We start from the raw sequence: 21,279 nt of genomic DNA, 5'->3' as shown, positions 1-21,279 counted from the left end.
TCGAGGCGGACATGCATGTAAACATGGTTCAACGTCAACTTGCCGGCTCACTTTGATCTTAAGAGCGGGTACCGGTATCGATCCGAGCTCGGATTATTAGCGCCCGACGCCCAAGCAGCCTAATCCTCGTTGCCTTTCGCGGTGGCGGTGCTGCCCAGCCAACTCAACGCGGTACCTCCAGAACTGAAGCAGCACGCCACTCGAGCGACACTTGCCAGCTGCAAATAACGTTTTAATTGCGTCCTCAGCCGCCGTCGGCGCAAGTTGCTCCGACGCCACACAGCGCAATGGGCCCAGTTAGTGCCAAGCCCAACAGCAGCGCCGTCATTCGATGTGCTGCATTGCGCTTCATGCTTTGGTGTCCGGGTCAGCTGCTCCGTTGGAGCCTAAATTGCCCAGCCGTTACCGGTACAGGCGCTTCAATTCTGGAACTTGTTCGAGTGGTTAGGTGCTGGCGTCAGGAGGAAACGACTTGGTCAATGTATGCTGGCGACATAAAAAGGAGGCCGTACCGGATATTTCACGTTGACAGAGTGGGACGGACTTCCAGTAAACTGCCACAATATATATCAGAGTTCTATCCGATCGCACGTGACAATCCCTTAACCAGTGCTTTTATCCCACATGAACCTCTCATAATGAATATTCAACCCGCAATGAACCCGCCGTGCGCAGAAAACTTCCAGGTCATCGTCTCATCGATTCTGGACCAGTCTAGCTTCACATCACAGGCATTTTCTATAGTCCGCTCCCCCCACTCATCCAGGCGTCGCCATTCTCCGCTTTCATTTCTGAATCCTCTCCGTGGTGGCGTGAAGGCGAAAGGAATTATTGTGAGAACAAGATAACCGCCAACATGGACGGTAGGCAGCAGCAGCGCGTCCTGGCCGACGGCTGGGGCCACCAGGCCACGGGCAGCGTCTTCTGCGCCGACTCGAGTCTGCGCTACATCTACGAGAGCAACAGCGCGGCCCCCCCTTCTCTCCAGCCCTACAACAAGCAAGTGTACAGCAATACAGCCAAACCCAGCAACAGCATGACGTTCGCAGGCAAGCGACCGAGGGATCCCGCAAGCGACACCGCGCGGGACGGCGGCAGCGTGGACCTGTTCGAGGCGGAGGTGGCGCGCGCCTGCACCGCCATCCGCAAGCAGGCGGCGCAGTTACCACCCACGTTCCACGAGTGCTCCGTGTGTCTGAGCACCAATGCGTCCGCGCAGATCTCGGCGTGCGGGCACACGTTCCACCCCAGCTGCTTCCTGCGCTGGTTCCGCTTGAACCGCTCGTGTCCGCTATGTCGAGGCGTCGTGGACAAGGTGCAGCTGGTCGTGGTGCAGGACGAGCTGGAGGCCATCATGGCCGAGATCGATGACGAGCCGCTGCAGTTCAGGCAGATGCAGCGCCCCGCTGAGGATGTGGCGGCGCTGGACGACCAGCTCATGTCGTTCCTCGAGTCGGACTTTGATACGGACATGGAACTCGCGGCGCTGGAGGATCTGAGCAGCGACGTGTCGCCCTTTGACTTGCCCCCCATGAAGCAGGAAGCCGATGGAGATGAGACGATGGCCATGGAACTGGATGAGTTGGTGGAAGGTGGAGAAAAAATGCTGCCCACGAACTTCGCCCCCGTAGCGCCGCAGTTCCCGCCGGCGTCGGCCTCGCCCAACTATTGGAACGTACTGAACCAGGGTATTGCGCCGCCCGTCATGCCACCATCTCCGGCTGTGCCGCCCGTCGTGCAGGCGCATCAGAGGATGGTGCACATTGCTCCGAAACCCGATGCGAGGACGATGCAAAGCACCAGATCTCCCGCTGCATCGGCTGTGAGGACTACGGAGCCTACATTCAAGGTGGCAGTTCCTCCGGCCCCCCAGCCGACGCACAGCCATCACCATCACACAGTTCGTGCTACGGCTCCTGCTGCCCCGCGTGCCGTGTCGTGTCGATGCACCGGAGGCTGCAGGAACGGCAGGTGCGCCTGTGTCAAGGAGGGAGGCATGTGTGGCGCCTCGTGCCGCTGCACGTCGTGCAAGAACCCCTTCTTGATGGTCAAGGCGGCCGGCGCAGATATCGACGCTCTGTTCAAGGACGACTGCTTCATGCACAACGTGTCCAAGACGCGAGATATGGTGGTGCGGCTACAGGAACCTGTGGCCGTGCCGTGCTGCGAGTCGACCATCAAGGTCGTGGACTGCGTGCAGGGCTACAAGTGCGTGCCCTGCAAGCGCCGGTACGACTTCTCATGGTGCATGAACAAGCTGGTGGACAGCGAGCGCACCCCGCGCAACCACTGTGCCATCTGCAAGCGGTGCTGCGACCACCGCGACGTGCACTGCCACGACTGCGGCCGCTGCTACTTCTCCGGCGTCGCAGCGAGTCTGCCGTGTCCGTGCAAAGAGGCGTCGAGCCACAAGAAGCGCCGCGAGGCAGCAGCCAAGAATAAGGCCGAGGAAGCCGAGGAAGAGGCCGAAGGCGAGTGCTGCATCATGTAGTAAACCCACCCCACACATCCTGTTCAACCACTCCACCGCCACCATGGAGATTCTGAGATTCATGAAAAATCGTGCCGTCCCCTTGTAACAGTAAATAAGTTGCCGCCAGTTTATGACTCGATCGCCTTGCCTCGTCGCAGACTGCGTAGCGTTTGTGCGCGGACAGCCCTTGAAGTCGCCTGGTTGGCGAAACCGTACCGATCGACGTCTTCAAGCTGCCGATCCGAATGGCTGGCCCGGACGACGGCCTGATGCAGCACATCCGGGCAAGCTGCTACGCTGCCGTCGCAGAGCGGTTGAAGCGGTTCAGGGTGCACTTCGCAGCGGTGGAGCTGTCGTGGACCGCATAACGCGTTGGTGATCAGCTTGATCTCGTGCTTCTCTTGTCTGTTTCCGGCCAAGTGAACTACCACAGGGGAACTATAGCAGTTGAGTACAGAAGTGAAAGCCGCTTTGCAACCGCTCACGACGTTCATTGCACTCTATTCGTCCGCTTACGACAGCTAATTCTGCGCCTTGATCACCTTCAGATCGTTCAGGAAGGCCACGACCTCCTGCGAAAAGGTTGGGAGGTCGACCTGGCCGCTCCACTGCAGACATTCGCCTTCCATCTTGGACGCTGCCTCGAGCTGCGGCTGCGTGAGGATCTCCTTGATGTAGCCGTTCAAAAACACTTGGTAGAATGACGCAAAGTCCACAGCCGCGACGCGGTGCAGCAGCTGGATGACTTCGTCCTGCAGCAGATTCATTTCGCCACGGGTCAGGATGTTCATGAGCGTCGAGAGGAAGCCCATTCGCAGCTCGCTCTGGAACCCAGTAAAAGCGAACAGACCCTGCGCCTTGTCTACTCGATCCAGCAGCCCCAGCACTTGCTTGCAAAGGCGCGGCGCCAGGCTGGAACCTTCACGGCTCAACACACTCGCGAGGCTTTGAAAGATCGACAAAAAGTACGTGTGCGCTTGGTCCGACGCGTATCCGCGCTCACGAGCTCCATCAGCGGTGAACTGTCCGGAGTACACGATGAAAAAGCGGTAATGCTTCTCAAGCAACTGCTCGACCAAAGCCACAAAGTAGCCCAGGATGACCGAGTCACTCTCTGGGTGGGAGAAGATTGCCTATCGTAAAAGAAACACACAAGCTCAATTAGCTGGCGAAAGTATCTGGACACAGCGAGTTCATCGTACCTCTTTCAGTGGACCGAAGCACAGATCAAGGATGTTCTGCAAGAACGAGGAAAACACGGACGTCGGCTCCTCCACGACAATCTTCAGCAGCTGCAAGAAGCCGCAGAGAACCATCAGCCCAGCATTTCCTTGGCTGTGCAGACTGCACACATCAAACAGCACGGGTTAGTAGAGAGAAACTACGCCGCCCGGGCAAAATAGCAGAGCAAGGCCACGTACATTGCTGAGAGCTGCGAGTCATTGAAGATCTCCACAAACGTTCGCATAATTTCAGACACAGCGTCCTTCTGCATTTCCTTGCGGATAGACTTCAGCAGCTGAGCGTACAGACGCACAATTTCGTTGACTACCTTGAGCGCGCTTTTAATTTGGTTCTTCGACTGAGGCCCCGTCGAAGCTGCCATCTTGCGGATCGTCGTAAAGTAGGTCGTCAGCAGTGCCATCAGCGACGGGAACGAGTGCTGGAACACAGAGAAAAATGCATCCTTGGCCACCTTCGGCTTCGTTTCGATTGAACGAGCAAGGCAGCGAACCAAATAGCAATCACGGCGTAACTGCGAAACCATGGCATGTTCGAGCACACGCTGCGCATTTTGATGCAACGCCACGGCAGACTGATCGATTGACTCGCGGATCGGAATCAGCAGAGATCCATAAGCGTTCTCCCACCGCTGCTCCGGTTCATTTGCGGTACCATTGTTGCCCCGAAGGGAAATCGCAGAATTCAGAATAGAATTTGACATCGATGTGTAGAGATCGCCTTGAATCGCAAGCGGTAAGTGCAGGCTGAACGTGTGAATGTGTGCTTCAAGCTGGGCCATGGATGGGATCTGGAGCATGTCCTCGTACGATAGCACGAAACCAAGGTTTGCAAGCAGTTGCATAGAGTTCTGCATCACAGCTAATGGTGACGGCACGATGGTGGTATCCAGAGTGTGGAGAAGCACCTGGAGCACGCTTTCCGAGGCATTCAGCACGTCCTGCCTGGCACCGCTCTTGATCACGAAAGGAATGCAGCTCAAGCAGAACCGGATGCTCGTGAGTGCTTCGCACTGCAACTCGACAAAGGCATCGCCCCGCGTGTGCAGTCTGTGCTGCACCATATATTCCGACATAGTGATGAATAAATGCAAAATCTGCCAGCCAGCCATTTGCTGGTTCATGTCGTCGCTGATGCTGTAGTAGTTCGCACACACACTCGAGAGAATCGCGCAATTGACCGTCAAGTCACGGATCACACAGCGCTGCTGTTCCCATTGCTCCGACTGCTGGGCGATCACAGGCATCTCGTGAATGTGGAACAACACCTTCTGTACGACGTCTTGCACACGGGGCTGCATAATCTCCAGCAGTGGGGGCGCGCACGAGGGTAGAGCTGCAATTCGTCGAATCAGGGCAACGCAGTCCACTACAAACTGCTTTCGCTCAGAAAGCTCCACCATCGCGACCGTGCTAGCATTTCCATTCCCGCTTGCTGCATCCGTGCGAACCTGTGCTAGATCCTGGAGGGAGCTCGTACCATACACGCCTCCTGCACTCTCCAGATCAAAAGAGGCGCTGTTATCCGCGTCCTCTTGATCTCCCTGTGTGCCAGCATCATTGTCGTCATCCAGCTCGTCCAATTGGTTCCTGTTCGTCTCGTACGACACGCGCTCCACAAGGTGCAGCATGACAGAAACAAGGCCCTTCTCGTACGCCGTCAGCACGGCGCGCACCCGCTCGTTGGCCGCGCCTTCGTTCTGCTCAATCTCCTCAATGTACGTGACAAAGACCTCCCACACCCTCAAACAGTTCATGAAGCCTTCCACGTGTGGCTGCTTGGTCGTGAACGCGTGTACCGCCTGCAAAAAAGTGGGCAGAATGTTCTCAAACCTCGGGTTCTCCAGCCTCTTGAGGTGCTGCGTCAAAAACAGCTCCACAAACTCGCTCAATTTGTCCAAATACTGCTCCGTGGCGCGACCAATGAGCTGGTCCTCGACCGTCTTCTGCAGCAGCGGACACAGTGCAAACATGACGTGCCCTACCATTTCGTCCGCTCTGGCGGGCGCGAACCTCTTGCCCATCAATTCCGCCAGACACTGCAGCGCGCTGGCACTGGACACGCACATGTGCGACGTGAAGCCCCTGGCGAAGACGCGCTCCCAGTTCCTGGCCAATTCGAACAGCAGGTCGATCCACGCCTCGCTCATATGGTCAGCTACGGGCGCCCATGCCACTAAACTGTTCAACGTCGTGAGCGCCACGTTGGCCACTCGGTCCTGCTCAACGACTGTGTGGGCCTCCCCAGTGAGCAGCAAATGGCTACACCCCTTCAACACGTTCGCCAGCAGCGCCAGAAGATTCGGCAGCTGCGCCGCGAGTCTCGCCTTGGCCTGCCGCTTGATTGTGGCTAGTACCAGCGCGTCATCGCGCCCGAACTCGTCCACGACGACGCTCAGCAGTTCCAGGCCGCTCTCCCGCGAGCGCTCGTCCATAACGAGCGCCTCCACTTGGCTCAGAAAATCGGGCCATGGAGCGTTAGTTGTGTCGGACTGCCACTGCAGCTTGGCGATGTCTGCCAGCACCTTGCGGAGCTTCCGGCGCACGAACGCGATCTGCGCGCCGCTGTGGTTGGCGGAATTGGCCAGGAGGAAGTCCCAGACGAACTGCCGGATCTGCAGCTGCTCGGCCGAAGGGAAGTGTACCCACTTGTTGGCCACGTACTCTTCCAGCGTGGTGGCGGCGAACCAGAGCGCGTATTCGTTCTGGGAGGTCGACAGGAGCTGGAACAGTACGGGCAGGCAGGCCGCGGGCGTCTCTTTGAAGCGCGTCAGCTGATCCTCCAGCTGCAGCTTGTCGGCGGCGGACGTGGAAGGGTCCAGGAGGCGACGCAGCGCGCCTTCCACCTCGGCGATCATGGCGGCGTGCCCGCTCATAGTCACTTCAAGTCTCGCGCTGTTGGCTCGGATACGAAGTGAGGTTTGTCGTGTCGTAATTGCGTCCGGGCGTTGAGTTTCGTCATACGCATGGACGGTACATAACGCCTGATTGGGAAATGCAATCATAAAAATGATTCCGCGCTCATATGCGGGTGAAGTCGATGCGGAGAAGCGGCGCTGGTTGCTGTTCGTGAGGCAGGAAGACACAGAGGAGCAGCAGGGGATAATACTCACAGCAGTGGTGCAGGAGGGCGAGAAAAACGTCGTAGCCGAGCGGAGAGTTGATCAGGAAGCACTCAACGAACATGTAGAATATTATCCTTAGAACATATTATAAATCGCTAAACGTGCTAACTATGCATCGTGCACTTTGCAGAGTGAAGAATTGGGTCTGGAGATGGAAATGGCGGAGTTCAAGACGCTGCTGGTGGTGGGTTACCTGAATAGGTTGAAGTTGACGTGGTATATATATTTTTTTTTACTAAACTTTTTAATTTTACTAGAAAGCGCTGGAGCAGCGGTCGTGTGTGGATCTGGAGGTGGAAGTTGCAGAGGACGAGACGGTGGCGGAGGTTTTCCTGTCGTTGACGTACAAGTTCAGCCCCACAATCTCTCGGAAGGGGATTTTCCAATTGCCGATCGTGGCGACGGATGCACCGCAGAGTTTGGTGACGTTGCTGACTAGTATCCACGCTGCACCGCCACAGCCGATACTGTCTGAGCAGCAGCAAAAGAGAAATCTCAAGAAAAAGTCACGGGATGCTGCTGCCGAAAGTGGGGCAGGTGGACTAGACAAGCAGGCAAATGTGACTGGCAGGCAGGAGGAAAGGGGAGTTGCAAGTGCATCGCAGAGTCTGGATAATGGTTCGACGACAACAGCGGTGAACCCGATGCTGCTCAAGAGGAGACACGTCCCTACCGGAACCATGTACGTGATGGGGAATTTCTCAATGTGTTCAATAGGGGACACTGCTGATGAAAGGTGTTACGTTGTCGCTGCTGCAGGCGGCGAAAAGGCCCGAGAGGTGCCAAACTGGCCAAGAAGTAGCGGTACGCACTGCAATATAGCAGATGATGTGCTTGCTGTTTATTGTTTAGCCTTTTTGGAGAGGAACCTCAGCTGTCGTCCACTTTAAACGCTGACTCATTTCCCAGAGACCCTTTCGCCTGGCTCCGTTGCGTGTTACCGTGCCGTCTCCGTGGCGAAGACCAGCGTGCCACGTACCTTCGTAGATCTCGCCGGCCGTCATTACCAGTTCCTTGCCAAAGCCGTGAGCAAGTCCGTCACGCCATGAACCTTCGTAGAAGCTACCGTCTCCGCGTGTGTACTTGCCCTCGCCGTGCATTCGGCCGTCTTTCCAAGAACCTACGTAGACTGCAAGTCCTGTTGAGAGCGGTTGACCCGTGCCAGTAGCTATTGCAGCTCCGATGATCTTCTTGAATGCACCAGAGGCTGCACTGGAGTTCATGCTCGTATTGGCTGCAGCAGCAAACTCCATCCGACCATATCCGTGCCGCCGACCGTTCTGGAACTCACCGTCGTATTTGCTTTTGCTAGAACCTCGAGTCAACACGCCTTTGCCGTGGAACACGTCGTGTTGGTATTCACCTTCGTATCGATCGCCGGTATCCAGCCACCTCTCTTTGCCCAAGCCATGACGTTCACTTCGACTCCACTCGCCGTCGTACACCCGCGTGCCATGATGAGAGGTAAACACACCGTGACCGTGCCGGAAACCTTGAAGGAACTCACCTTCGTATTTGTCCCCGTTTACGAAGGTCAGCTCGCCTTTGCCTTGCCGGATTCCATCTACCAGCTCTCCCTTGTACAGTGCTCGCATGGTGCTGCCTCGAGCTGCTCAAGGGACACTAGTGAGCGTTACGGCAGGTGGGTGAGAGTCTCAAATTGAGACCCCCTCACTCTCTACAACCGAGCCATTTCTCCTCAACTGGATCGCATTTCGGACCGATTCCTCTCTCTATCTCAGCTCGTCGTAATGATATATAGTTTTGATCCGGAAGGCACGAGAGAACCTGAAATCGCGTGTTGTAGCAGATGCCAGTGAGATTTCCAGGAAGAAAACACTCTCGGAATGGTTTACCTCCACACATCTCAATGGTCTCTTTTGTAGGGAAAATCAAGAAGCCAGCCTTTTCAAAGATGGATTCCTGGCATATTGCAGATTGGAACTTCTCAAATGCTTTCTTGGTAGCAACATTCCCAAGAAATGGTGTCACAGGTTCATATAGACCCGCATCGTTTTCGAGGCAGGAGGTTGCCAAAGTTTTCATCATTGGATTCGCCCGACACGAAACATGACCCAAATCGCACAGTCCGAGAAAACCATTGCAGCAGAGGTAACTTGGCCCAAGTATGACAAATTCAACGAGTTCCTGCAGAGGCGACAGATCGGGTAGCTGTTCGAGTCTCGGCATGACCGACATTAACAGTCGACTAAGCGCAGGCACCTGCTCTAAGGTGGGCAGCTCACGGATTTGATTCAGCCACGCGAGAGACACGCTTCGCAAGTGAGGAATCCCGGTGAAGGCCGGAAGTTGTTTCAAGTCCAAGTGAAGGCCGAGGTGAATTGTTGACAGCCGAGGCAAGTCGCTGAACAAGTCGACAGGAAGCTCAATCAAATTTTGGCTGCCATATTTCCCTTCGATGTGACTGCAACCACAGTAAGGTGAGGTCAAGTCAAGGACTACACACAAGTGTCAGTGAGTTTGTACTCACATTGTCTCAAGATGTTTGAGCTCCTGTGTCCACACTGGAACTTGCTGCGTGCTTGTGTACATCGTGTGGCTGCAGCTCATGAGGACTAATTAGTGCAAGAATGCGAGGAACCGTGGAATGTAAACTTACATGGTTTTAAGATTGCGGCACGAGCGCAGCTCTTCCGGCCATTGAAGCAACTGACGATTGATCACTTGGAGAGAAGTTAACATCCCCGATGCTGCAAGAGCCTTCACTTTATTGTACGCGTCTACGGGTTGAATCCATTCTTCGTACGTTTTTGGCGCAAGGTCGATATCGATAAGGATGAGGCATGGGCATTGATCTTCGCTCGTTCCCCATTGATGGGCATACACGACACACTCTGGATATGCGGAGCATAATGACTCGGAATCCGAGACCGCTTTGTTTGTGGACAACAAAACAACTAGACTAACTGCCACGAAGACAGCCGTGACTGCTTTTGGCACCGGATTCTGTGCAACAGGCGTAAGTCTTGCCGTTTTGTGTCTTCGAAACCCCCATTCTCGTTGCCGGGTCCAAACTAGCGCAACCAAAACTCGCTCAAAGCGGTAACAAAACGCCAGGTTCATGCTGATGCGCAGAACAAAGTCAAGCACTGAATTGATGCGAAGCGAGTCGAAGGTTACTCTGAACAACGCCATCTCTGCTGGGTCTGCGATCGAACGAGCAAGATGTTCAAAGCTCCCGGGTGGCAACTTCTCCAGGTAAGTGAGGTAGACTTCTCGGTCAAAGTCGAAGTTGTAGTAGCAGTAGACGAGCGTAATGATCGGGAACACAACGGCTGCAGCCAGATCGAAACTACGACGTTATGCTATTAGCTTACGATTCATCACTATCACGGCCAAAGAGACGTACATTGAGTCGATGTAGACCTCCGTCAGTGCTGAAAAACTATCTGTCAACACATTAACGACACATGACAGCGCGTTCACGGCTAGGAAACCCGCAAAACCATACGCAAGACTGACAGGACTTCCGCCATGAAGAAGCTGCCGCAACATGGTCACCTCTATTGCCAAGTCGCATAGTTTGAGAAACGCATTCTGTACATACATGGTTGAACGATGAACACAAGGCGCCAGCTAGTATTGGCAGATAGCGGACAACAGTTCTTATGCGTACCCACTTCTTGCGATTTCGGCCATTGAATGATGTGAGCTCGCTCCAAAACTCACGGATTCGTCGGTAGTATGGCGCAACAGAAGCCAACCAAGAGTTCGGCTCACTTGCGAGCGTGGCCAAATTGCCTGAATGTTTTTGAAATGCCGAGTTGAACAGCGTTGTCCGCCATAATAGCATTCTCAGTAAAACAAACAAGTAGCAAATGTCCACGACCACTAGGCCGCCCGCACCAGCCAGTATCGTACGAGGGTTAGCGTCACCAACCAGCCAAAATTCTCCGTTATCGAAGTCACTGGTCTTCATGAGCCAATTCGCTGCCTTGTTTGGCGCTAGTGCCAAGAAGACAAGCCATGACGTCCACGTAATACAGATCACCAAGGTTACTAGCATCGGAATACCGAGGACTCCAAACGCTTTACTGAATGACTGTGTGATCTCTTGGCCGACAACTTTCTTGGTCTTCATCTGATTCAGCTCTCTGGTTGTGGGCCCACTCGGTACAATTTGACGGCTCTTTGTCCTACGGATACCGGCAAGATTTGAGGCTCCGTCGAGCTCCGGCGGCAAGGAGTCATTCACGCCACTTGGTACAATTGCTGTGGTCTTTGCCAGCAATGCCATTGACCCACCCACGCCCCGCTTCACTCTGAAAACCGGGCGATATTTCTGAAACGTGAATTCCTCAAATACACCAACTGTGAGCTCCTTCCTTCGTTATTAAACCTAAGTGTCACTACCGTCACTACTGCACTTTACTACAGAAGCGATTCCTGGCTGCACTTATTTGATTATCCTGCCAGACAAGACTACATCCTAAATGATTAGGCACAAGGTGATCAGCTCACAGACATGTTAAGTGCTGCCTCATGGTAAAGCGCACCATACAGTCCTGAGAACGCTCTTTCATGCAGCACTGCTTGTTTTCGTGGCGTTCAATCCACACGGTGCAGAAATGTTGCTCATGAACAGCGACGCTGGATGCAGGACCACACACGATACTGACTCGTGCCTTGACCAAAGTTGCCTTGACGCAGGGTTCTTGCGAGGTAAAGTTTGAAGCAAAGGATATTCGTGTTCATGGTGCGCTCGGTGAATACATAGTCGGCCCCATGCTTAGGGTGAAGTCGCTGCATCGTTGGGCGACGCGCCGTGTATCGAGCGCAGAGCTCGAGCTCGAGCTCGCGAGGGGGAGCAGTACTGCCGATGGTCCTTGTGAGTGTCCCTTGTCTGCTGATACGAGTCGCGCCTTCAGGTTATGCTCGGCGTGTCTGTGCCGATTCTCCTGGGCTCGTTTAGCACACCTACATTGCCAAAAAGGACAACACAAAAGCGTTCGCCGGCTAGTGCATTACCTTCGTAGGTCAAATTATCATCAACCATCTTCAGCTTGCATGATACTAAGGACGCCATACACATTACGGAATGAAAGCTCTTCTAAGACTTGCTCATTCGCCAGTCCACTACGATTCTCGTGGGCCGGCGCTAGGCGAACCGTGGTTGCTTATTGCTGCACAAGTACAGTATACGCTTTTGGACGATTGGGCCCACTCCCTGAACCATTAATTAACGCTGTTCACATCCTTGACAGCATTCGCCAGACCCCCGCGGTCTTTACACCCCACGCTGTCACCAAATTCTCAACTCTCACTCCCTCAAATGTTTCGCGTAAGTATATCCCGCCACCATTATTACCTATTTTCTTGTCTACATGTATCGGAACTCGTATCCCAAGGGATGGGGTGACAACGCCAAGCATACAAGTTGGCACCTTGCTACCATCGCATAACATTTTGTTCATCATCGCAACCGAGCCACTTCTCCTCAACTGGGTCACATTTCGGACCAATTTCTTTTTCAATCTGCAGCTTTCGTAGTGCGATGTATGCAGGATCAGGAAGACAGGACAGGACTTGAAATCTCGTGTTGTAGCAGATGCCAGAGATATTACCACGAAATTGGCATTGACGAAAGGGTATACCGCTGCACATATCGATCGTCTCTTTCGATGGGAAAAACAAGAAATCGATCCTGTCGAAAATAGTTTCTTGACAGATGAACGGTGCAAATTGGTTGAACGCGTTTTTGGTAGCCGTACTTCCAAGATATGGCGTGACGGGGAGCCCCGATTTCTCATTCGTCAAACATGTAGCAGGGGTTGTGTTCAGCAAAACGTTCGCGAGGCACGAAACGTGAGTTAAGTCACACGACCCAACGAAACCATTACAGCATAAATGGCTTGGTCGATAAACGACGAGGTCAACGAGGTTTTCCAGCGGAGCCAAATCGGGTATTTTGTCCAGTCGTGGTAAAAGTGATAGAACAAGACGACTCAGCTTGGGTACGTGCTCGAAACTCGGTAATTCCTGCAGTTGAGTTGCCCAGGCAAGACTAAGACTTTGCAGGCTCGGAACACCTGTAAAGGACGGAAGCTTCCTAAGATTTTGTTGGATCCCAAGATGTATCATGGATAGATGTGGCAGATCAGCAAAAAGATCATCTGGGAGGTCAAGCAAGTTTTGGTTTCCATAACGCCCTTCAATGTGACTGTACAGACCAAGAGCGATTAGCTGCCGACAAACGTGGATACAACAATACCCATATTCACCTACATTGTTTCCAGGTAGCGCAGATCTTTCGCCCAAACTGGAACGTGTTGTGTGTCTGTATAAACTAGTTGACTGTTGATTTCGAAGAAATAGTACACATTAGTACCCAAGGCCGAGATTAAACAATCAAAACAGCAAACGCACATTGTCTTGAGTCCGCTACACTTGCGAATCTCCTCTGGCAACTCAACCAGTTGCCGATTGATCACTTGAAGCGACGTCAGCAAACCAACACCCGCCAATGCTTTTACATTGTTCGTCGCATCTTGGGCGTTAAACCACTCGTCGTAAGTCTTTGGCGTGAGATCAACGTTAATAAGTATGAGGCACGGACAATATTTATCGCTTGTTTCCCATCGATGAGCGTACACAACGCACTCGTGATACCTAGCGCATAATGCCGCAGAATCGGCGATAGCTTTGTGTGTCGACATTAAGATGACTAGGATAACAGCGAGAAATACGGCCGTCACGGTCTTCGGGACTGGATTCTGGGAAATTGGAGCTGCACTGTTTAGTACGATTTTCTTAACCCCTCGGGACGCGTATTCGCGGTATCTCGTCCAGACAAGAGCCTCCAAAACTCGTTCAAATCTGAAGCACAGTGCCAGGTTCATACTAATGCGCAGCGTAAAATCCAGTAACGAGCGAATGCGAAGTGAGTCAAAGTTGACCTGAAACAGCGCGATCTCAGATGGATCGGCAAATGATCGGGCATTATGCTCAAAGCTTCCAGCAGGAAGTTTCTCGAGATAAGTAAGATACACCTCGCGATCAAAGTCGAAGTTGTAGTAGCTGTACACAAGTGTCAGAATCGGAAACAGAACAGCGGCGGATAAGTCGAAGCTAAAGTTGAAAACATATATGCATTAGAAATCAATACAGGATGAATACAACGCATGTTTGACGTACATTGAGTCGATAATAATCTCCGTCAAAGCTGAAAAGCGATCTGCTAGCACATTGACGATGCAGGAGAGCGAATTCACTGCTAGAAATGCCGCATAGCCATAGGTAAGACTGGTGGGACTGCCACTCTGCAGCAGCTGTCGAAGCATGGCTGTTTCCATTGCCAAGTCGACAAGCTTGAGAAAAGCATTCTAGAAAAGCAGCGAGCGTTAAGCTTTCGTCACGTAACGTCCAGAATATCAAGATTGGTATTCTGCCGTACCCAACGTTTGCGATTCTTCCCCTCGTAGGATGTGACCTCGTTCCAGAGGTCCCATCCGCGTTTGTAACTTGGACCAATGATTTTTAGTAGCGTGGTAGAAGACCAGCGGACTGTGCTATTCCGCGAACTCGAAAAAAGCAACTTTTCTCGCCGGAATATCATCCTTAAAATGACCAAGAGGTAACATAGCGCGACAACGACGAGGCCTACGACCCCGGCCAGTGTGATGGTAGGGTTTGGATCACTGATATACCAAAATCTCCCGTTGTCATACGCACCAGTATTCATAAGCCAATTCGCCGCCTCGTTTGGTGCTAACGCTATGAAAATGAGCCATGACGACCACGCCAGACACACCACGCTAATGAACAGCACCGGTATTCCCAGAGGTCCGAAAGCATCGCAAAATGAGATATGTCGGATCTGTTTGAGTCCTAGATTCCTATTCGTCTTCAGCTTGAGGTGCTCGATTGTCGGTCCCCGCGGTAGAATTTGATTGAGTTTTACATAATCCCTGATTTCTTTAGCCGATTCGGCAACCTGGCGTGTCGGTGGGCTCGAACCGCTATCGAGATCATCGCAAGGAGCGATTGCTGTATTCATTAGGCCCTGCTCTGGAAAACAAAGGGCCCACAACCCAGTTCAAATCACTTGTGGTATTTTTGACGCACAACCTCCGACCAAGGCGAAACGACTAACCAAGCAGTTGCCCCCACTAACATCAATCATGTAGATATCGCTTGAAACTGGATTGTTGACGGTTGGTTTGGATTTGGGCAGCATCCAGAGCGTGAACCAGGTCTGGTGAAGTAGGTTGGCCGCGTCTTTCCTTGAAGATGGCGAAGTGGCATCACCACCTGCGAGGAGCGCAGCGAAGGTAAGAAATACCGAACAGTAGAAGCACATGGTTTCTTGAGCGAACTTGAAGATCTCACTCAGTTCGGGAGTGGGGGCCTTCGACTCGACTGGAAATTTTGAACTGGCGAAAATCGATGAGCTTGGGGCGGTGAAGCCGGGGACCATGACACAATTCTCATTCTCTCCTCGGGGATAATACTATAGATACTCCTATGCCGTGACGCTCAAACTGTAGGATCCATCAAAGCTATGGCAAGCAAAACATTTTTGAGCGTCACATGATGCATAAATATCTTGTGAATTGGTAGTGATTTTTATCTACATGTACGTCAACAGCATTGCTGTGATGGCCAAGCCAACATAGTTTATACATAATATTATAGCAGTGTTATTCGCAATGTTTTTGCTGATAATACTGCACTGGTAGATTCTAGATGTCTTGTCACACTACGGAACGCATTCATAAGAAGATGGTTGGTTGGTAGTGTGCACAACAGGACTCACACTGTTGCCACTCGATGCCGACGACCTCCTCCAATTCGCTCTCAATTTTGTGCGTCAAGCCATTCACACGACTTCATGGTCTGGGGTATTGGTACTCATCTTTGCCTGTGAAACTCGTTGTTTCTGAAGAGAGCAGGTGCTCAATTTGACAGGAGTTTGAAAGGTCAGATCAGGGATTTTGGTCGCACAATAACATAGAGAAGAACTCGGTCACGAAGTTCGAAAAAAATCGTCCAAGGAGGGCTACGACATCAAGAAAACAATGGAAGCGACCGGATTGATTCTTCGGAAACAGACTGAATTCTCCACACTATACGAGAAGAAAATTACACCCGATCACCTGTACAACGTGCTGCAGTTCGACGAAAAAGTGAAGATGACGAATAACAAAGCGCTCAATACTTGCCTGGGTTTGGCTGCAAAAGAACACCACACCTGTCCGAAATGAAATTGTTTTGTCTACGGCCCACTTACTATGTTTCTTATGGCCGGCAGAAAGCTGCACGAACTTATTCTCGACAACCGAGCCATTATTCCTCAACTGGATCGCAAACTCGACCGATACGTCTACCCAGGAAGGCAAGCAAGAGCTTGGAATCGAGTGTCGTATCATATTCCAGTTACGTTATGGACATTACACTGATGGCGGAGAGGGTGTCAACCGCACATCTCGAGCGTCTCCTTTGTCGGTAAAGTCGAGAAGTTGTCTTGATCAATGAGGATACTTGGCAGATGCTTGGAGCAAACTTTTTGAAGATTTTTTCGGTGGCTTAGTTATCCATAAATGGTACTTAGTATCTCTGGCACTTTTGGGTTGGTGTTGTTCATCAGGCAGGTCGCTGGGGATAGTCCAAGTATAGGAACCGCCCCATATGAAGGTCGCATGCCCCAATAAATCCTTACAGCAAATGTGGTTCGCCCGCTAAACGACAAATTCGTGCAACTTTCGCGGTGGAGACATATCGGGTAGCCGCTCCATGTTTGATAAAAGCGTCAAGATGAGTCGGCTCAACTCGGGTACGTGATCAAATGATGCAAGCTCAAGTAATTGAGGGATATACGCGAGAATTAAGGTCTGAATGTTAGGAACACCTGTGATTTGCGGGATTTGGTTGAGATTCGGATGGAGCTGACTGTTGTCCCGGCAGAATCACAAGTTAGTTTTCATGCAAGACGAGCTCCTTCTTGAGCATTTTCTAACTCACATGTTTTTACATTACTACCGCGTAGTTCATCCGGCCATTCCAGTAACACGATTGATCAATTGAAGTGACACCAATGTACCAGCTTTTGCTAGGCTCTTTACTTTGTCATACGCATCGACAAGGATGAATCCATCCCTCACAGCCCAAGGTCAACGTCATAGCGATTTTTCTTGCTCTGAATGCACTATCAAGCACCGCAAATGTGCTCGCCAACCGATTTTCAGCACTGACGGAAGTTTTTATCGACTCTAGTCCAGGTGCGTAACTGTGTGTCACTGGCTGTTCTGTTCCCGATCATTACACTCGTCTACAGTTATTACAACTTTGATTTCGACCAAGAAGCACACCTCATGTACTTGGAAAAGCCTGGTGGTATCCACCGTCCGTCTGGGCATACAACCCATCCAGTTCACCGACGAACAGCTCATATATACTCGTCGGGTCCTCACTGGGCAAACAATGATGCTGCATTGGTTTCATTGGTGCACCCTCTCCATTGCTCCGTACCGACATGTTTGGTCTCTTCTGCAGCACCTCTTCGAGTCTCTGAGCCCGAGCAATCTGCCCTTCCAACACTGCTTTGAGCCACCTCTTCTCTGCTTTAGCTTCATCTCGCCCCCGAGCCTGTCGTGGAGCAGTCCGTTGCCAATCTCGACTACCTGCTCCTTCGCCCTGAATCCGACCAAGTTTCGAGCACATAAGACTCCAATGTGAGCGGGTTCCGAGCTGCATCCCCTTAACTGCCCCTCTAGCCCTATCATCTTCTTCCTGAGGTAGACCAGCTCGTTGTGGAACGGTCGGTTAACCCAACGGGTTCCTCACTTCTCCTGTATTTGGGCCAATAGCCTTCTTCCTACCAGGTTTTCTTTTCACAGTGTTCTGGTGCATCCAACGCCTTCAGAAGCTTCGTCCGCAGTTAATCCGACATCTTCGCTTGTGCTTGACACGCTATCACTTGGGGTGTAGACATCAGCGGAGAGCGTGGACAACCGAGCCAGCTACATCGAAGCCATTTGGAGTCTCGTGGGAAAGTGCTGCATTGTCCAGGAGCGGCAAAGAAGTGGACGTAGTGGCCGTCTCGGCCCGAGTCCATTTTCGATGGAAATGAAATGCGCAGAGAAATTGATACCGTGGAAAACGTAGCCAATCGCCCCAGTCGAAATACATGCAAAATTGTTATTGTGTCGAACTGAGCTCGGGGTCCATGGTACGCTCTGGATCACGAGCTTCTAGGAGTGGAGGTGCGCTTGACAAAATCTTGCCTCTAGCTGGTGGGGGGACCAACCGACCAACTCGTTCATTCCTGACAGGAAGAGCCTGTTTTCATTGCAAGAAGCATTGCATTTACGAGTTAGCGAAAAAGTTTGCTAAGCATGCAGGCGCCTTGGATAAAAGGTTAAAGTTTGATCCTACACGATTTCCAGGGTGGCCTGCTTCAATGTCCAAACCTCAGTCTAACGCAGCGAAAATCTGTTTCCTTCTCTAGAGCATTTTTCGAACTACGCTACCTCCTTTGTAGTCCGACTCAGTCCAAGGCTTTGATAACACCCTTCGCGACGTTCGTGTCATACCACTCTTTGTAGAAGGGGACAGCTATGTTGTTTCTCGCTCCCAAATTCTTGGCTCTGAAGCTGACCGGCGTTTCTCCCTGTCTGTACAATTTCATAGCTAAGGCTCCAGCGATTTTGTACACCCGTTTGGTCACAACAGCATATATACTGCTCTTCAGTTGTCCCAAGGAAGCCTTCAGTCTATTCGAAATGCTTGAGATCAGGATCGCTCTTTCTTCATCCTCCTCCCCGGTGTAGGACTCGTCGCCACCATCGTCGTCTGTGGCATCGTCGTTAGCATGGACTCTTAGACTTATTTTACCGTCAGCGATATATTCGGGAGATAGACCACGGGCCGGTGACGCAGTGGCCTCGATTAATTCCAACTTCGAGGTCTTCGGCGTATTGGCGTTTGCAATCTTGGACGGAGCCGCGTCAGTACTTGCGAGGAGGGTGACCAAAGTCACGAGCAAGACCCACAACAACAGACGCATGACTGTAGCTGAAGGCGAACGAAACTTGATGAATTGACTGAGGAGTGCCGATTGAGGAATGATCCGATCCGTGCTGGTCTCGATCAAGTGGAGATTTACAGATACTATAGCTTTTTAATGGAGTAGCCGGACACCCTGACGGGGAGGGGAGGGGGATTGCAAACGGCGGGGGCGAGTTCCTTCAACCCAGAAGCGCAGCGCTGAGCTGAGCGCAGTGAGGCAAAGCGTATGATAGGGGATGGAATCCGTCCTCCTCCTCATCCCATGTACCGCATTACCCCTGTCGTAAGCGAACGTGATTTGAGATAAGATTAGCCGTATTGAGCAAGTATCTCAATATTGGTGCTTAATTCCTACAACTTACACTAAATATTGTCGACTTGAGGTGTGACTGTCAATACCGGCGACCATGCATGCTTAAAATACATTGGTAGCAGCAGCGAACCAAAGAGGGGTGAATTGTTATGGTGACGTTCCAATAACATGATTGCCGTATTAGCTCCCTACCAAGGCTTTGACTTCAAACATATGGTATTAAAAAACGAAACGTCTTATTATTGGGTTGCAATATACGTTAGGACCTGTCGGGAATGATTACCTGGAAAAATCAGATGGACAAATCTGAAAAATACCTGGAAAACTCTGATTTTTGTGTGTCCTCTTTTGACACGCGCTGATTAGTCGAAGCGACGCAGCTTGAGTTAACCATACAAACAGTCTTTTGAACACCTAAAAATGTTTAAAAATGAAGAAGTTTTGGCCAAAAGTTACAATAGCCAAAATACCTATTTATGACAACCGCTATGTCTCAGGCTGGGGATAGGACATCGAGGCAATCATTTCCGCCTGGAGGAAGTACTATCATATACGACACAGAAGCTGCTCTTTTGAGTTTACAGCGTGAAGATTTTGATTGCGAGGAGACCCTCGCATGATTGCTTTCCCTAGCCGTACCGACTCGGGGGGAGGCACAGTTCTGTAAACAAACGGGGATACAGGTACAGACAATCACCTAGGTCGTCATATCTTGAATTGTGTTTCACTTTCCCAATGCCGACGCTATACAAAGTCAAGTCAAATAGGCCTCTACCCTCTCGATTGTGGGTAAATGGAGCGATTCCCGCAGCCATTTGATCTGGTTCAGATCCAAGATTTGCCCTACCCGATACAAGGAAAAACCATTTTATTCTTCAAGTGATTAAAGGCAGCGGTTCAGACTCAAAATTCTGAAAGAGCCCCCCCCCCCCCCCCCCTTCAGATTTCATACCTGGATCTGGGTTTTGGCAGAATAAACCTGCGAACATGAATAAAATGACCTCTTTTAAGCACTCTACCTGTCAATCTTAATACCATCAACTAACAAGCCACACTCTTTTTCCGCATCAAGGTCTGTCCCGCATCAAGCTCAAGACTCCAGACTGCCCACCACAGACGCGGAGGTGGACACCAAGGCCGGGCGACAGCAGCGGAGCGAGCAGGAGCTGGGAATTCTCAACTTGGAGGCGTGTAAAAGAACCTATTCAAGCCTTTGAGCTGTTATCACCAACCACAAGCATCACGACAAGGCGCGGGAGGGTCGCAGGTGTCGAGAATTGCAGCCCCCACGATCTGGGCGTGCTCCTGGAGTTCATTAGTGACGTTCTGCCGCTCAAGAAGAAATTTCAAGCGTTACTAAACGTCAAGAAGCCAACGGGGGATCCAAGGTGCCCTGAAAATGTCCGGGTGGCCCGTCAGATCCAGCGCCGGACTGAAGAAAAGGTGTCTATGGAGAACGACGTTGGAGACGAAAGATTTTTGAGCAATGAAGAGGACAGCCACTCGACAGCATCCCACACTCCTCCGGCGTTAAGTGAAAATGAAGGTGACAACTCATGTCATTGCCTGTTTGCACCCTACCTGAGTTCATAGTGCGAAAGCAAGTAGTGGAAGCAGCTAACATCAAATTCAGTTGCAGTGATAAACGGTCTGTCATTTCCAGCGCCGTACATCGCCTCTCATGCCGTTCCATATCGTGGCTCGGGGTGGAGGTCGGCTCTCGTGAGGTAGTGTTGACCGCGCCGACGATCACGCCTCTCTCTCTCTCTGACCTTCGGCGGTGAGTGCAAGCATAAAAATGAGCACAATGTTCTCGTCGTTGCTCTCGTAACTCATATTGCTATAGATGCGGAACAGGTGGGCAAGTACTTTTCTAAATCTGTGCGCACCAGCTAAACCTATGTTTTGGCATCCCAGAATAGCTACGGGAATCGCTCCAATCTGGAATATCATTGGACAAAGGTGCTTAACTAAGAAAATAATCACATTCGTTCACAGACGCTCCCAACACGCACCACCGACTTCTGTTGTTTGCGGTCCTTCTTTTGGCCTATCTCATCTCAAAAGCTAGCAGCCTCGCACGGAGTGCTCTATCACCTC

General features: G+C 51.7%; 5 protein-coding genes across 5 annotated transcripts; 2 read left to right on the top strand and 3 right to left on the bottom strand.

Annotated features, from left to right (window-relative positions):
- Nucleotides 1-856: 856 nt before the first annotated feature.
- KRP23_12085 (uncharacterized protein) lies at nucleotides 857-2,491 on the top strand (the record flags this gene model as incomplete). The annotated part of the gene is made up of 1 exon (XM_067882674.1): nucleotides 857-2,491. The coding sequence occupies one exon, from the start codon at nucleotides 857-859 to the stop codon at nucleotides 2,489-2,491; it is 1,635 nt and encodes a 544-aa protein (XP_067739693.1).
- Nucleotides 2,492-2,994: 503 nt separating this feature from the next.
- KRP23_12084 (Exportin-6) lies at nucleotides 2,995-6,590 on the bottom strand (the record flags this gene model as incomplete). Its single annotated transcript, XM_067882673.1, has 3 exons — nucleotides 2,995-3,606; nucleotides 3,676-3,817; nucleotides 3,895-6,590. The coding sequence occupies 3 exons, from the start codon at nucleotides 6,588-6,590 to the stop codon at nucleotides 2,995-2,997; spliced, it is 3,450 nt and encodes a 1,149-aa protein (XP_067739692.1).
- Nucleotides 6,591-6,723: 133 nt separating this feature from the next.
- On the top strand, nucleotides 6,724-7,641 carry KRP23_12083 (uncharacterized protein; the record flags this gene model as incomplete). Its single annotated transcript, XM_067882672.1, has 4 exons — nucleotides 6,724-6,900; nucleotides 6,970-7,023; nucleotides 7,097-7,521; nucleotides 7,599-7,641. 4 exons carry the CDS (start codon nucleotides 6,724-6,726, stop codon nucleotides 7,639-7,641), a joined length of 699 nt encoding a protein of 232 aa, XP_067739691.1.
- Nucleotides 7,642-7,687: 46 nt separating this feature from the next.
- KRP23_12082 (MORN repeat-containing protein 3) lies at nucleotides 7,688-8,434 on the bottom strand (the record flags this gene model as incomplete). Its single annotated transcript, XM_067882671.1, has 1 exon — nucleotides 7,688-8,434. One exon carries the CDS (start codon nucleotides 8,432-8,434, stop codon nucleotides 7,688-7,690), a length of 747 nt encoding a protein of 248 aa, XP_067739690.1.
- Nucleotides 8,435-18,345: 9,911 nt separating this feature from the next.
- On the bottom strand, nucleotides 18,346-18,864 carry KRP23_12081 (RxLR effector protein CRE2; the record flags this gene model as incomplete). Its single annotated transcript, XM_067895950.1, has 1 exon — nucleotides 18,346-18,864. One exon carries the CDS (start codon nucleotides 18,862-18,864, stop codon nucleotides 18,346-18,348), a length of 519 nt encoding a protein of 172 aa, XP_067739689.1.
- Nucleotides 18,865-21,279: the final 2,415 nt, after the last annotated feature.

The sequence above is a fragment of the Phytophthora ramorum genome, assembly GCF_020800215.1.
Source record: "Phytophthora ramorum isolate Pr-102 chromosome Unknown Phyram_PR-102_s0014, whole genome shotgun sequence".
NCBI classification, from domain to species: domain Eukaryota; phylum Oomycota; class Peronosporomycetes; order Peronosporales; family Peronosporaceae; genus Phytophthora; species Phytophthora ramorum.
Note: the sequence above shows the minus strand (reverse complement) of the source record. Positions and strands in the feature narration are given on the sequence as shown.